This window comes from Lipophrys pholis, assembly GCF_963383615.2.
Source record: "Lipophrys pholis genome assembly, chromosome: 1".
Taxonomy (NCBI): Eukaryota; Metazoa; Chordata; class Actinopteri; order Blenniiformes; family Blenniidae; genus Lipophrys; species Lipophrys pholis.
The window spans coordinates 20,529,189-20,543,990 of NC_137635.1; the positions used below are offsets into that span (position 1 = coordinate 20,529,189).

General features: G+C 41.0%; 2 protein-coding genes across 6 annotated transcripts in view; one reads left to right on the forward strand and one right to left on the reverse strand.

The window, feature by feature from the left end:
- Window positions 1–10,037, reverse strand: part of LOC308121096 (receptor-type tyrosine-protein phosphatase epsilon-like) — a 52,188-nt gene extending 42,151 nt beyond the window's left edge. For 2 of the 5 annotated variants that reach the window (XM_080482167.1, XM_080482165.1), the window contains exon 1: window positions 9,952–10,037. The gene's annotated coding sequence lies outside the window, so the exon portion shown is untranslated. Of the gene's footprint in view, window positions 1–6,774; window positions 6,885–9,890 lie in introns of those variants that run through there. The other 3 variants (XM_080482166.1, XM_080482168.1, XM_080482169.1) reach the window with 3 other exon arrangements.
- A 1,137-nt stretch (window positions 10,038–11,174) lies between these two features.
- On the forward strand, window positions 11,175–13,925 carry clrn3 (clarin 3). The gene is made up of 3 exons (XM_080482559.1): window positions 11,175–11,440; window positions 12,348–12,533; window positions 12,657–13,925. The coding sequence occupies exons 1-3, from the start codon at window positions 11,212–11,214 to the stop codon at window positions 12,932–12,934; spliced, it is 693 nt and encodes a 230-aa protein (XP_080338685.1). The 5' UTR covers window positions 11,175–11,211; the 3' UTR covers window positions 12,935–13,925.
- Window positions 13,926–14,802: the final 877 nt, after the last annotated feature.

Consider the following 14,802-nt stretch of genomic DNA (forward strand, 5'->3'; position numbering starts at 1 on the left):
TTTTTTATTATTATTATTAGCAAACAAACTGCTGAAACTTATTAAATAAGGAGTGTACCACACCAATACAGGAGATTTCTATTAAGACTGTTCATGCATTTTTCCTTCTTGAATTACCTGTTTTTTAATCTACAAAGACATACCATCATAGCCGTTGGGAGTGGGATTTAGATATAAAAACAACAGAGATATATAAATGAGGTCATCCAGTATATTTTCAATGGAATGCATTAAATTTCTCACAGGATAACGTGCCATATGGCAGAGCGACACAGCGCCTCCAACAGTGAAAATACGAACCCCATCATGCCTATTTGCTTTGAGTTCGGGCTCCAGATGCCGAGAGAGCGCAAGTGGAGAGGAAGAAGTTTCAAACAATCCACGGTTCAGCAGTGGTAAAATAGGCGCTTGTGCGAGGAGCCACCCACCGACGAGGCTGGACCCACAAAGAGCCGCACTGTGGAATTCAGCCATGGGACACATCATTATTATGATTACCCTGATCTCTAACCTCACTCTCCTCCTCGCCTCGGCTCTGGAGGAGCAGCAGAGGAAAGCACTCAGGGGTTTTTCTCGACGACGCTCGGTGATCCATGCGCCTCGTTATCTGACACACAACTATCACAACTGCACGAGGCGCAATGAATCGAGAAGGTCCAAGAAAGCGTGGGTGGATATCGGAGGAGTCCAATAGCGTGTGTTGCTGGAGTATGATCAGCATATGCAACACATGCGATATCTCAAAGAGGTTGGAACTTTTCCAGACTGCATCACCGCCACATTGTTTACATCCTTTATAGCTTCTTTAAAGCCTTGAGATGATGATTCTGTTCTCCACTACTTTGACCAGGTTTCTTGAGGCTTTCTTCATCCATCTTCATACTATTCAGAGAAGACAGGAAGCACAAACAACAATCTCTAAACAGTGAAGTGTCATAACAAGTAGCTCAGTAGCTTCTCTGGCACAGGCACAACCCACAAATCCACCATTGTTGTGTTGGTTGGCAGGGTTACCGTATCCGGGTTAAGGGAGATGCGGGCTTGACGTCATCGTTTCAGTGTTTTCAGCCATAAAGACCGAGTGAGATTTTTCAGATGTGTGCATCCTGGGAGTTGGTTTCAAAACAGCGTCAACACAAGGACTCAACACACATCTGATTAAAAAACCTGTGTGGATACAAACGTGTCAGCCCTTAAAATCAGTAAATATATACTCATATGGATGTTTTAGGACTGAGGGAGAAAAGCCCAGAGAGAAAACCCCACATATACACAGTGAGAACATGTAACTTCCACATTCCCCAAACACAACATGCAAGTAAAATGTATGAAAAGTTTTTAAAAAACTCATGAACTTAATATCTTAATATCCTTTAAAGTAACACACTATGAGCATATCATCAATGAGCAAATAAAAGACTAATGAATTAATGAAATAAATCCCCAAAAAGCTTTTTCTTATTTTTAATGTGATCATCAACTACTTTCCTGATTTCAGTTATTTATAAAGTCAAATGTCAAAGATACGTTCGTTTCAATGTCTCTAATTCAGGACCTTCTGCTTTTTTGTTCTATGTCAGCATATGCTCGATATCTTGAAATAGATTTGTTGGATGGATGAATCAAGTCTTAATATTTAAGGCATAACAACATTTTTTGATATTTTTTCTTTAAAATGTCCACTTCTTTTTGTGATATTCAGTATATCTTTGAGACGAATCAGCAAGAAGTAGCCTACTAAATGCTACTTTCCGCCTTTTGTATCTCAGTAGGCTTCAAAATAGACTAATTCTGATAAATAAACGTCTCATCATTGTAAGCAAATGGTGTGGATCTGGCATCGGCTCTGGCGGAGCACAAAAAGGCTTTGGCAGTATTTAGACAAGTGTTATTGTCAACAGTGTGTTTTCCCAGTGAGGAAACATATTGAGTGACCAAATGCTGCGATGAGCAGCCACATACAGCACAGCACAGTTTGACTCATTAGCACACACCACAAAAGCAGAACGTTCATATGCAGCTACAAGATGTGACCAGTTGATTTAACCCCTTTTTCTTCCTCATACACGACGCCCTGCTGCAAAGTTCACAGCATTTATAGATTAGATCTTCAGATCTGAAGGTCGGTGTGGCAAAGTCAGGGTGTGGCGAGTGTTTCCTTACACAAGTAAATCAATCCAACCTTCCCCGTGAGCACCAGGCCTATTATCGCCTCTACTCAAAATTAATATTGATGACTTCTGCCACTGTTGATTCATGTTTCTGATGAAAACTGCAATGTGATGACAGTGTCCACGATGTGAAGCCGCCATCGTGTTTAAAAAGCACCATGGTGCTGCTAATGAAATACAAAGAACTTCTTGTTTATGTTCTTTGAGAGCTGACGCCTTGAAAAAGATCATTTGATCAGTATTACGACAACAAACCGATCCGCTAATCAAAATGTGTTACTATTGTAGTGGCTGTAACGGCTGCTCTTTACAAAATAAATGAATTGGCACATAACCAGCAGTGGGAGCCAATTACATACAGGTCTCAAAGAGTGAAAGATGAACGATTTCAGCCTTGAATGCACGTCAGTATTTGGATTAAATCCCCGATTAAAACGCTTTGCTGTGACACAGCAGCACTCGAGGTAAAATGCTTGGATAAGAATGCTAGGAATGAGAATCGATCAGTCAATCAATCGTTATTAGTACAGCACCTCTTATGCAGGTCAATACCACTCAAAGTGCTTCACAGAGGATTTTACAAGGTGATAATACAAAATAAGCATTTTAATAAAGATAAACTCACCAAGTGGCATGAAGCTTAATTAAAAGACCTTGCGGAAAACAAATAAATAAATATAATGACTCAGGAAAGCTAAAAACTGTTGTTGAAAACTGGATGAAAATAAATACAGTATAGCGTAAAGTAAAATAAAACAAGCTAAAAAAGAATGAGATAGTAAAATGGTGACTTAACAAAATAAAATAAAATAAGGTCAATTACTAATAATTAAATACATGTGTGTCAAATGTCAAGCTGAAAGTTATTGTTGAAATACAGTATTTCAACATTTCTGGCATGTGATGTTCAGGAGAAATATTTATTACTGAAAGTGGAAATAACATTTCATGTGTTAGAAGGGAAAAAGACGGAGAAATAAACAGATGATGTAAAAATAAACTTACGTCTGTTTGGTGTTATCATGCTCATTAACACGAGAATATAATCTTCTGAGTGATTATCAATCAATCTTCTGAACCACTTCATCTAACTGATGGGCAGGTTCAGTTTCTACTGGACAACCTTGATACCTTCACCCTGAGCCCGCCACATATTTCATTCAATTTATTGTTATTTACTTGTGTATGAACAAGTATGTAGCACAAATCATTACCTCCCACTGTAGCATTTAAAAACGACTACTAATTTGGGCTTTCTGTCACTAACTGGGTGTGAAAGTATAAAAAAAAATAAACTCAACAATAACATTACATGCAACAGTGCAAAGTACAAAATCTAAAAGTGCAGTACAGTTTTTCAACGTTATAAATTCATACCAACAACACAAACTTTCCATATATGAACTTAGAAAGGCAATTATTTATCTGTTGACTGTTGTTGCAGGTGATCTATTGGATGGGATTGTATGTGTGAGGTGGTCATAGTACACCTGATATTTGATCAGCTTTATTTAATAAATGTTAACTTTTGCAAAAAAAAAAACCAGCATCTTTTCCTGCATGGCTAATTGTGGGCCAAAATATTCGCTACTTGTCTTTTAGACTGTGGAAAGCCAGAGTACCTGCACACAACCCTCTCAAGCAGTGGGAGAACATGCTAACTCCACATACAGAAAGGTGGAAAATCAACATTCAAACTCTGTGAGGTGAGAGTGCTAACTACTCTATCAGTCTGCTCATCATTTTCTTCATATTTCACACAAAGACATGAAACTACTTAACAGCAGCAGAAATAACATCCGAACATGCCGACGGGAATTCACTAGAATGAAGCATGTTCAAGGTTTTTTCCCTCATTTAATTTCAAACGGAGTACATGACCCACCCTGCCTCTAACCTTGGTCATTTATATCACAGTGGACAGCTCTGATTATCATCCCATACATTAGCACTTTCTGGCACTTGGCTGAGCCTTACATGCACATCAGCATGCGCCACGTGTCGGCTGACCCTGGTCACTGCTGCATCTGACTCTGCTCATTCATACACATTTATCACAGTCAGAAAAGAAAAAAAACTCTAACGATATGAAGCTTCCCTAAGAGTCTGAAGTGAAAAGGTGCTTTAATAAAATAAGAGATCTGACCTGTTTCCAGTCGCCACACCACTTCCTTTTTAGCTCAATGCAAAAAGAGACAAACCAGACACTGTGTTAATGCTCGTCTCTGTCAATGCCGGCCGTTCCGAAATCATCAGCACTTTTATAATTATTACAGGTCGCGGAAATGCTGATGTTAAGAGAAACCTCAAAACAGACGAGACACCGAATGAATAAAATAACAGCAGGACCGGCTCCTCTCTGCATACATCAGTATATAAGTGATTAATTGCGTGTTTAAATGCCTGTTCTCTCCTCAAGCGACGTCACGTTCAAATTAAACAACCTTTTAAATTATCTATTTGTACATGGGTGATGATGTTGACTGGGGTCATGCCAGCGCCTCCGAACTGCATCGTATAGCTGAAAGCACAATGAAAATATTGTAGGACAGATGTGATGATCACACACACAACACCCTGTGCAGAAAGCCTTGAGAGAATGAATAGGAAGTGGGCTGCATCCATTATTCATTAAGCACTGTACTCTGTCAACAACCTTTGTAGTGATACAGCTAAACCATTATTTCCTTCCATTCACTCTTTCCCTTAACCAGCTACACCCAGCTCTCATGCTGTCTCGATCAGATCTGCAGCCAAATACTTTGGAGAAAATGAAGTTCAAAACATCAAACAAGCACTAAGTCAGTGGCTTGTGATGTCAGACAGCCGAAAGAGCACGGACCGACATCAACACTTCAGTGAAAACAGAAGCAGCTGCGGATGAGCATTTTATGAGGTGCAGGACTTAAGCATGCTGGTATCACACAGAATTAAACTGCCTGGCAGAACAAGCCACGGATGATCAGGATAGAGCAGAAGATTGAGTGAGCTCTTAATGCATCTTCTGCTTAACTTCAGTTTATAGTCCAGCACAAGTGAGAGAAAGGAGCGTGATCTTCATGGGAGACACACACTTGCTACTTTTGGAATCAGTTAAAAGCCTCTTGTCATGTCTCAATCCAAGCAAGCTCTGTACTGTTTTGCCTGAACCATTAAAGAAACATCAATAACTACGACACATGTATGGAAGCAGGCTTCGGTTTCGCACTGTTTACATCATCACTTAACTCTGGAGACGGTTTTACATTATCATAAACATCAAGCTATCTAATAAATGTGTGGGTGTGACATCCTACATGCTCACGACTCCATATCAGATTCATGCAGGGATTCATGCATGATCAAACAAAGACCTTTCAACACATTCAAAACAACTGGATTCTATTCTCCCTGGTTGTGAAAGTGCTATCAGCTGGGTTCGTCTGGGGTTCCCCTTTGATTACTGAAGAAAACCTCACTTTGTTTCTTCACGTTTCATTCATTCAGATAAGATTAAGTGGAATGTATGTTTGCAGTGAGAATTTACAATGTTTCCTAGAAATGAGGCCAAAAAGAGTCATGAAATGACTTTATAATATTTTATCTTTTCTTTCTTTTCTTTTTTTTAAATGGCCACAACGCTCTGAAAGTTGCCAGCACTAATAGATACAGGTTTTGGATATGTTGGTTTTCTTGCCTGCATATCCATGCGTCTCCAACAGACACGGCTCAGTGTCCCAAAACTTGTCTTCAATTAGCTCCACAGTGTTCTCTGTTGTGTGCTCATGTAGCAACTGACAGAAATACAATAGAGGAGCTATGCGTTGAACCGTGGGTCCACTCAAATAACTACTTGTGGAGTGACATCATTTAGTGTCTCCCTGGGCTATATGTATTTTCCTTTTCAAACAAAGTGATTTACTCGTTTCTGTTCTGACGGAAACCTGAGAGCTCAACAAAAACACCTTTTTGATGGGTGATTTTTGTTTGAATTTTCTTGGTTTTACACACTTTGATGATCCTCAGTTATCAGTGTACATTAATTTAATAATGAAGAGCTTGTCGTGAGCTTTTTGGAGTTTACACCACTGTTATCAAGTGATTAAATATAAGTTTTTACTAAAAATATGTTTTGTGTCTCATGTGATTGGTCCTCGTCTTATCTCCGAGGAGTCACATACAAAGCCTCCTTTGAACAGATGGTGGGTGACTGCTGATGCATCTGAGAGGAGAAACTTTGATCTCTGTCCAGCTGTTTAAGCATCGACCCAATTGACTCTTAAACACTGCTGATGGTAAACAAACACAAATCTTTCGAGCACATTGTGCTCCCTGATGACTTGCAGTGTCATCAGGGAGGCATCCGATCGTCCGCGCATTCAATCTTGAGCATGACTACAATGTCAAGCAGACAGCTGAAGCCGTAAACAAGGATCTTCAGCTATGAGAAGAACAAGGAGTCATGCAGCAGATGGCATTCACCCCACAGAGCCCGCCTGAAAGAGGAAAGAAACAAAACAGACCAAACTGCAGTGTGCATATCAGAGAAGAGCCCGCCTACCTGCCTGTTGACTGATGCTGATTTAATCATCTAGTTTGTTTTTAAAACTGTACAGAACCTCACTTTCCTTGCTGTAATGGAGTTGAACTGATCAGTCGTTGAGGTGGGGGAGACAGGGCTGCAGGTGGAAGTTTGAACTGCTGCAGACTGTACTCACAGAGTGATTAATATATGGTCTAATCTGATGGCACACCCTTTGTGTCGGTGAGATCCCACCTGACTGTGAGCCTACAGCGGAATCTCCTGGGTGTGAACAAATTCCTCCCAACCTCCTAAAATGGCTTGTTTCTCTTTATTCATATTACACTTTACCAGTACTTTCCTTATCTTCAGTTTACCGATGTAAATACAATCTCATGTAAGATGCCGAGTTTTGAATGAATTTGTCTGGTTAAGTGGGGGTTAAGTAGTTCTAGCCTCAGTCTGTAGCGCATGTTCTGTCATTACTAAATTATTTAGGCATAATGGCAAAACCCAAACGCAGGCTGCAGGCTTCGCATTCTGCAGCACTTGCCACAAGCACAAACAAGCCTCTGGTTGCAACATACTGGAGCATAATGTGCTTGAGCAAGCTTCCACTGAGGCAAGCAAAGCTACAACAGGTTGGATATAAATGTTGTTTGAAAGAAAGATCTTCCTGTGCCTACTTTACAAGATCTCCTACTACTTTTGCTTAAAAATATCAGAGTGAGACCAACTTTGTTACAATTTGTTGTGACTTCGAACCAATTAGATTTACGTGCATGAACCGACCTTCAAGCAGAGTGTAGTTAATGTGTTCTGCCGCATGACTGCGAGCGCAGCGCAGTGTGTAGCCTCTCCGTGACAGCTCAAAGTTATGTTTTCTTTCCAGGAGTTGGAGAGAAGTGGCAGATAGATTGGAGGGTGGGCGAGCTTGCAGCGATTAACTCCAGGGCCGGCAATTTCATGTTTCTACTCGGCAGGCTGTTAGAAACTCCAGGTATGCACAATTCGTTCCTCTCCACCTCACTGTGGATTTCATTAATCACCACATCTGTTGGTTGCACACAACACACCCACGCTCAAATAGCAGGCACTTCACAAGCAATCCAATATACCATTTTACAGTTCCAACGATAACAGGGAATAAAAACCAGAGAGAACATCTTGGCCATGTTAAACACCAATTAAATGTTGGATGAAGACAATTGCTGCAGTTAAAAGCGTGTGAAGATGCTGCAGCAGTTTATTGGGAAACCAAAGGAGCTGATACCTTCAACTCTTTTGTAGCATGCAATGAAATATATAAGTCCTGAGACATAATAAATAAGACAAGCATAAAAAAGACATTCCAGGAACATTTCAAATATATGCCAATTCATTTCTACCAGGTGTTCTTTGATGAAGATTTCTCCTCTTCAGCAAATACGAATTAACCTCGATGAAGAACGTTTCACTGGAGTCAAATATGAATTGTAAGGAGATGAAAGGCAAATCAATCTGCCAACAGAACTCTGCAGTCAAACGTTATTTCTTCCTGCGGCCTTACGCACTCTCATTTGTCTTGGCGGGCACAGACTATTTGTTTATTTCATTGCATCCTCATTAGCTTCTGCCAGAGCAATCGCGATTCTTCCTGGGGTCTGAACTGCATAATTGAAATGGAATTCACAATGAAATAACGCAGACAGACACTCGCTGTCTACAACTGAAACAACAGAGAAGTCGAGGGAATTAAAAGGGGGGTAAAGGAAGATGCACCACATCAACATGAAACTAAAGGACAGGCTTTAAAGAAACATATGCTCACTTTGTTCTACTTTGTGACACACAGCCGTACTCAGGCTGAAGTTCTTGGTCACGTTCACCCATCGATCTTCGTCTAAATGAGTGTGTGTGAGCGCTGGAGTACCTCAACCAACAGTGGGTGGAAAGGCCGGGTGAGCTGAGCAGGTCGTCTGTCCATCACAAGGCTAATCCTCACAGACGGATGCTCACACATTCACTTCTATTAAGACACACAAATTACCCTGTAACAAGCAAGTCTTTGGATTGTGAGAGAAACCCAGAGGCCAAATCGGGCCGGCACATTCAAACTGACTTGTGGTGACGTGACAAGTGCAAAACCACTGCCCCACTTTGACCAAGCTATATTGACCAGAATTATTTACACATAATTCACTGGTTAAATACAGATTCTGTCAATACAAAAGCTAAATCTCCAACTTCAGTGAGAGTGAGTGTGTCCGCTAGCGTTTGGCTTCACTGTGATGTTTTAGAGAATCAGAGATCAGTCCACATTATTTCTTTGAGGCGATCTGTGAAATCTTCAGGGGGTGAAAAGGTTGGAAACCACAAGCCTATACGCTGTCAAAGCGAATTTAATTTTCTTGTTAAAGGTCAGTGACACACTATTCCCCAATTATATTAATACATCACAATGCAATCTTCCTTTTGTCCAGGTTCTCTGTTGTTCCAGGATCTGATAAGTGAAATGTATTCCTCCCTTCACTTACAAACCTGCTGAAGAGAATCTGTTCCAGTGATTGTAATCTGTTGCTGAGAGAAACCTCACCTTTGAAAAATAATGTTATGCCCAGTGTTCATAAATTACAGCTTGTTAATCATTTCCCAGCCAATCCTACATTGGAAGGCGCAATACGAAATATGGGTGAAATCTCAAAACAAAACTCAAACACTCAGGAAAGGATGTTCCTTTGGGGCCAGTCTTTGCGCATCTATCCACAATATATATATATATATGCCCCGTGTTCACCGACATGTTGAAACTGGCGAATGTAGCCCACACAGGCATGGCGTCAGCTGTCAGATATGAAGAAAAGAATAATAATATCCGTTGCAAAAGATAAAAATGGATGTGGATTTATTTCTATTTTTCTGATAAGCACATGCAGGAGATCAGCCGCACTAAACTCCAAACGCCTGATCCATTAACCCACATTGACGCACCGCCGGCTTGACTGCAAGTCGCTGCAGGTTGTCAAACGGTCAGCTTCAAAACAAAACGACACACGTCAAAGACTTGAACGGGGGATTTATTTGCTGCCACGTTAGAGCCCACCTGAAATGGACGGTGCATTAGAAAATCCAGCCGTGCGCTGCTGTGCGTAACGGACAGGTAACAGCGCGTTACATGTGACAGGGAAGGGAAAGAGAGAGCGAGAGAGAGAAAAATGAAGATTTGACGTCTCACGTACACCGAATAAGTGCCAAGACGCGAAGGACCATGTGAGGGAATAAAGTGATGCCCACACTCACCTTGATGGCTTCAACAATAAGTCCTGAGCGCAGATTGTCTTGGAAAAGGCGAGGCGACGCTTCAGTGTTGCCGCCTGTCACCGAGAAGGAGGAGTTTGTGTTTACTCCAACATAACAGGATCGGCTGTCAGGGACCACACGGCTCCCCTCCACTGTCTGGTGAAGAGAGGGAGCCACAGTCTGGCCACAAACTTTATTACAACGTGCCAACCTGCAGCCTCATGAGACCCGAGGACTCCCGGTCTGTCCCCACAATCACAAGGTTCTCTCTTATCACTATTGTATTTATGTATTTATTTATCTGTCTATTTTTATTTGTTCATGAAATTGAAGGCAGATAGACTGATATATTAACGCGCTCTACCTTTTCAAATCGAAATCTCCATGATTGGAAAGGAGCGGCTAGAAGAAAATATTTCTTTAATAGTATATTACGTGAAAAATTATGAAAAGAATGTCACACTAAAATCAAAATCTGTCACTGCTTATCTGTTATTATAATAAACCAGGAACTCAAGAGTTCTATAGCTTCATCATGTTGGAAAAATATCACATTTTCTTGTTTCTTAATAAAACTGTTACACTACAGAAGTAATAGAATGAAGACAACCCAATGAAACCACGTGAATTGTCCAAACCACTTTACTCAGGTTTTCCATGAAATAAACATGTTATTAGTTCCTCTTTGAAATGATCCCGCCTCCTGTCATAGATTCAACATTTCACTGATCACACCGATCCCTCTTCCAGGAACCTTGACTTTTGTGTGAATAATTAATCTGCTTTGAGTTTTATGGCCCCCACAATATTGAGAATGGGACTTTGAGTCTAGGACTGTGAACATGATTCATTCGATGAGACGGTTCAAAATACCCTTCTTTGAATTGTCGGGCAGATGTTCTCTTCAGGTGGGCAATTTGGTCCCATTTATACCAGCCACCACAACGAAATGTGATTTACCTTCATGGTCTCAGGCCAAATATGGCACAGTTGTCACCTTTAAATTGTTGGTGCAACTACTATGACAACCAGCTCTTGTCTTTTCCTTCCCAACCAAAGGTCGCTGCCATAAACAGGAGATTTTACGACCAGCAGTGTATATATATCACTCCACCCTGGAAAGCAACACGCACACACAATCTTTAGAGGATCAGAGGGTCCTAATCTGCTTGAAGCTTCATCCAGAGCTTTGGAGAGGAGACGCTGGGATTTAGACTGTTTTGTTTTTTCTCTCTCTCGTGCAACTGGAATACAACGATAATGCCCTCCACTAAGAAGACTCTGCACTTCATATCCAGTGCGCTGGTTACCTCTGTGTCTGTTGGGCTGCTGGGGTTCAGCATTTCAACACAGTGGGCTGAATCAACCATGTTATGCTCAAGAGGTGGCGTTAACAATTTCAATGGGAGTGCTGCCATCACCATCGGTCTTTTCCAAGGGCTAGTGAACAAAGTAGGTTGTCCCTTTGGGTCTCGTGATGGATTTGAAGGTAAGCGTCAAGTCACCCAAATAATACAGCTCCAAACAAAGTTCAGTCACATTAGAAAAGAATGTACCAATACAGGTAGCTGATTACCTTTTCACAGCAGTGTGGCTCCAGAGGATGTATTTTTTTTGTTATACTATAAATGACTACATATGTAATTCCAGGGCCTACCTACATTCAGTTCAGTTAATAAGATTTCACAGTGAAACCTATGCAACATATTAACATTTTCTATTATCACGTACAATAGTGTGACATTTATGTATGTCTTTTGGGAATGAAAAACATGATACAACTTGATAAGACTAGTCCAACACTTCCTGTATCAAATAGCTTTTTACTTCCGTGACAGGTGGCAATGTCCCCAATGATCACTTCGGGACCAATGGCAGGTGTAGGGGCAAAGCGATTACAAGAGGAAAATAAATGAAATATTACAACTGGCTACTCTGGTTCAGAAGCATGTGTTTGAGTAGAGCTGAGCTTTCTAAATGTCCTGTAGGTGTGAATGTGATGTGTGTGTGTGTGTGTGTGTGTGTGTGTGTGTGTGTGTGTGTGTGTGTGTGTGTGTGTGTGTGTGTGTGTGTGTGTGTGTGTGTGTGTGTGTGTGTGTGTGTGTGTGTGTGTGTGTGTGTGCGTGATTGTCTGTCTCTCTGTCTCTGCTGTCATCAAATGCCCCCCTCTCCGAGGTTTAAATTGTCCAATGTCAGTTGGGATGGGCTCCAGCTCTCCCTCCCATGACATGATGTGATTCCTGGATGAATAAGCTGTACTGTACTTCTTACACATGGAATATGTTTTGCCTTGTGTGTGTGTGTGTGTGTGTGTGTGTGTGTGTGTGTGTGTGTGTGTGTGTGTGTGTGTGTGTGTGTGTGTGTGTGTGTGTGTGTGTGTGTGTGTGTGTGTGCAGTGATTCCAACCTTGAATAAAATTGGAGCAGCCCCTAGAGCCCTGCACATTTTGGTCGTGCTCCTACTGGTCGTGTGTCTGCTGTTTTCTGCTGGCAGCATCCTAATCTCCCTCTACAACAGTGTCAGCAACCCTTATGAGACCTACATGGGGCCTCTGGGCGTCTACACCTGCAGCTCTATCAGTGGTGAGTGGCACACACACACACACACACACACACACACACACACACACACACACACACACACACACACACACACACACACACACACACACACGCACAGCTAACGGCTCTCTCTCTCCCCTGCAGTTTGCTTATCTGTGGTGGTCCTCATCATATTTGTATTGAACCTCAACGTGACCGGGATGACGGAAGATTTGGTGAAGAACCTTTCCGCGTCTGTTCCTGTCGATCTTAAGGACACATATGCTGTGATGCTGGTGGGATACTACTTGGTCATCCCCTACGCTGTGCTCAGTCTTGGTGCCATTGCGCTGGTCTACACGTACGACCATGCAGCCTACACGCACAGAAGAGAACAGCAGAGGCCTACAGAGGACGCGCCAAAGGAGATAATGATGTATTAGCAATACCCAGACTGAGGAGACGGTTCATCAGTACTCTTCGATGAAACTTACAGACTGTAGGTATGTACAGCAATCCGTGGGTGCATTACCGTGTACAGAGATCAAATCCTGTACACCATATGAGCCACATTATTTCAGAGTTTTAATCACAGTCAATGGGAAGATTGTATTGTAACTATTGTATGATAAATTCAGTTTCTTTGTACATGAATCAGTTTTACTTCCTGAAATTCCATTTAAAAAAGCATATTTATTTGATGTATAGACATTCCGATTTTTAGTTTATTGTGAGCAACGTCACATGTATGTTTACGGTGAATTGTGAGTCAGATCATCTCAAAGCATGCAGTAAAAAAATTATCAGGGACTTTCCAGTGTTTTTATTCCTATTTTTTTATAAACACTGGTGAAGAAACATTAACAAAACAAGTCAATGTATCTAACATATTGACCGAACATGTGTGTCTTATGATCCAGAGAGGGAGTCTGACAAAATCCACACAGGAGCAGGGAAAAGATACAAACCACAAAGTGCGATGATGTCAGCCAGCTGGTTTTAATCAGGCCCATTGTAGCTGTGAGGTGATTCACTACTAACCACTTTTGTACTGTGCATCACAGCCAAAAGACAACAATGGGGGTGGGGTTGTTAAAGGTTAAATTTATGTTGACACAAAATCATGTTGACTGTCAAAAGATTTATGCTTACTGGATAGTACAAATGTATAAAACCCTCTATCCATGCTGTAGGAGCCAAATGTGATATATTGGATTGTGTACAAATGTTTGACCTGTGTGGGTGTGTCACTGACGTCATGCGCATATAGACTGGGGCAATGAAGGAGGAGACAGGTGTTGACCCCGGAAGGGCACACAGGTTTTTGACCGCTCTGGCGGAGTTTATCGGAATATGCTTGTGTTTTGTGCTCTGTTGAATTGAACTTTGAGGTAATATAACTTGCACTAAAATAAAGAGATTTTTTGTATCTTACCGGATCGTTGGACTCAATTGATGGACACAAAGCAAAAAGGTAAACAATAGCCGCCTAGCGCGTCAGACCCACCTACCGAGGCAACAGCTCACCAGCCCAGTATTAGGCTGGCTGGTATACATGCATCTTTTCTATATCTGTAACCAATGTAGAGTTGGAAGCTCCAGAGAGAATTCAAGAGATACCCTGCACAGATAATTACAGGGAAAGCACGAAGAGACAGACAGTTAAACACATACAGACAATTTAGAAGGCCAAATTAAGATTTTGAGAAAACCTCTGTGGGGATAAAATACCCTTGTGTGCATGGAAGAACCTGCAAATGCCTCACAGAAAGGCCCTTGAAGCAGGGATTTTGTTTGTTTGTGTGTTGAGGTGAAGTTCCAACCACAACTTTTGTATATACATCATGCAAAACTGATCTTGATAATTCAAATATATATATATATATATATATATATATATATATATATATATATATTTTTTTTTTTTTTTTTTTTTTTTTTTTTTAAAGAAAAATATTTTAAATTACAAGACCCTTGATGATAAAGACAAAAATGCAAGAAACAGACAAAGACTTTAATTCGGCAGACTGTGGAGTGGAGCAGGAGATTCACTGAGCTCTGCTGCCCTCTATCAGTTAGACGAAGTAACTGCAAGGAGATGCCTCAATACAACTGCTCCAGCAAGTATGAAAACACGTGATGTTTTTTTCTTCCTTAGGGTCTGTCATCGAACAGGTGACATTTAGATTCCTCTCAAAATCGAAAAACAGAAGGCAAGAAAAATCTCTTAACGTCTTTGGTTTTGCTTTAGTTGTTCACGGCATGGTCTATATAATTTGTTCATGATTTCTTATTTTTAAAGATAGATAAA

Bases quoted from the DNA above. Each gene is read 5' to 3' on its own strand.
- clrn3 (XM_080482559.1), top strand. From the start codon at position 11,212: ATGCCCTCCACTAAGAAGACTCTGCACTTCATATCCAGTGCGCTGGTT. The intron at 11,441-12,347 runs GTAAGCGTCAAG...GTGTGTGTGCAG, and splicing joins GTCTCGTGATGGATTTGAAG to TGATTCCAACCTTGAATAAA. The intron at 12,534-12,656 runs GTGAGTGGCACA...TCTCCCCTGCAG, and splicing joins CACCTGCAGCTCTATCAGTG to TTTGCTTATCTGTGGTGGTC.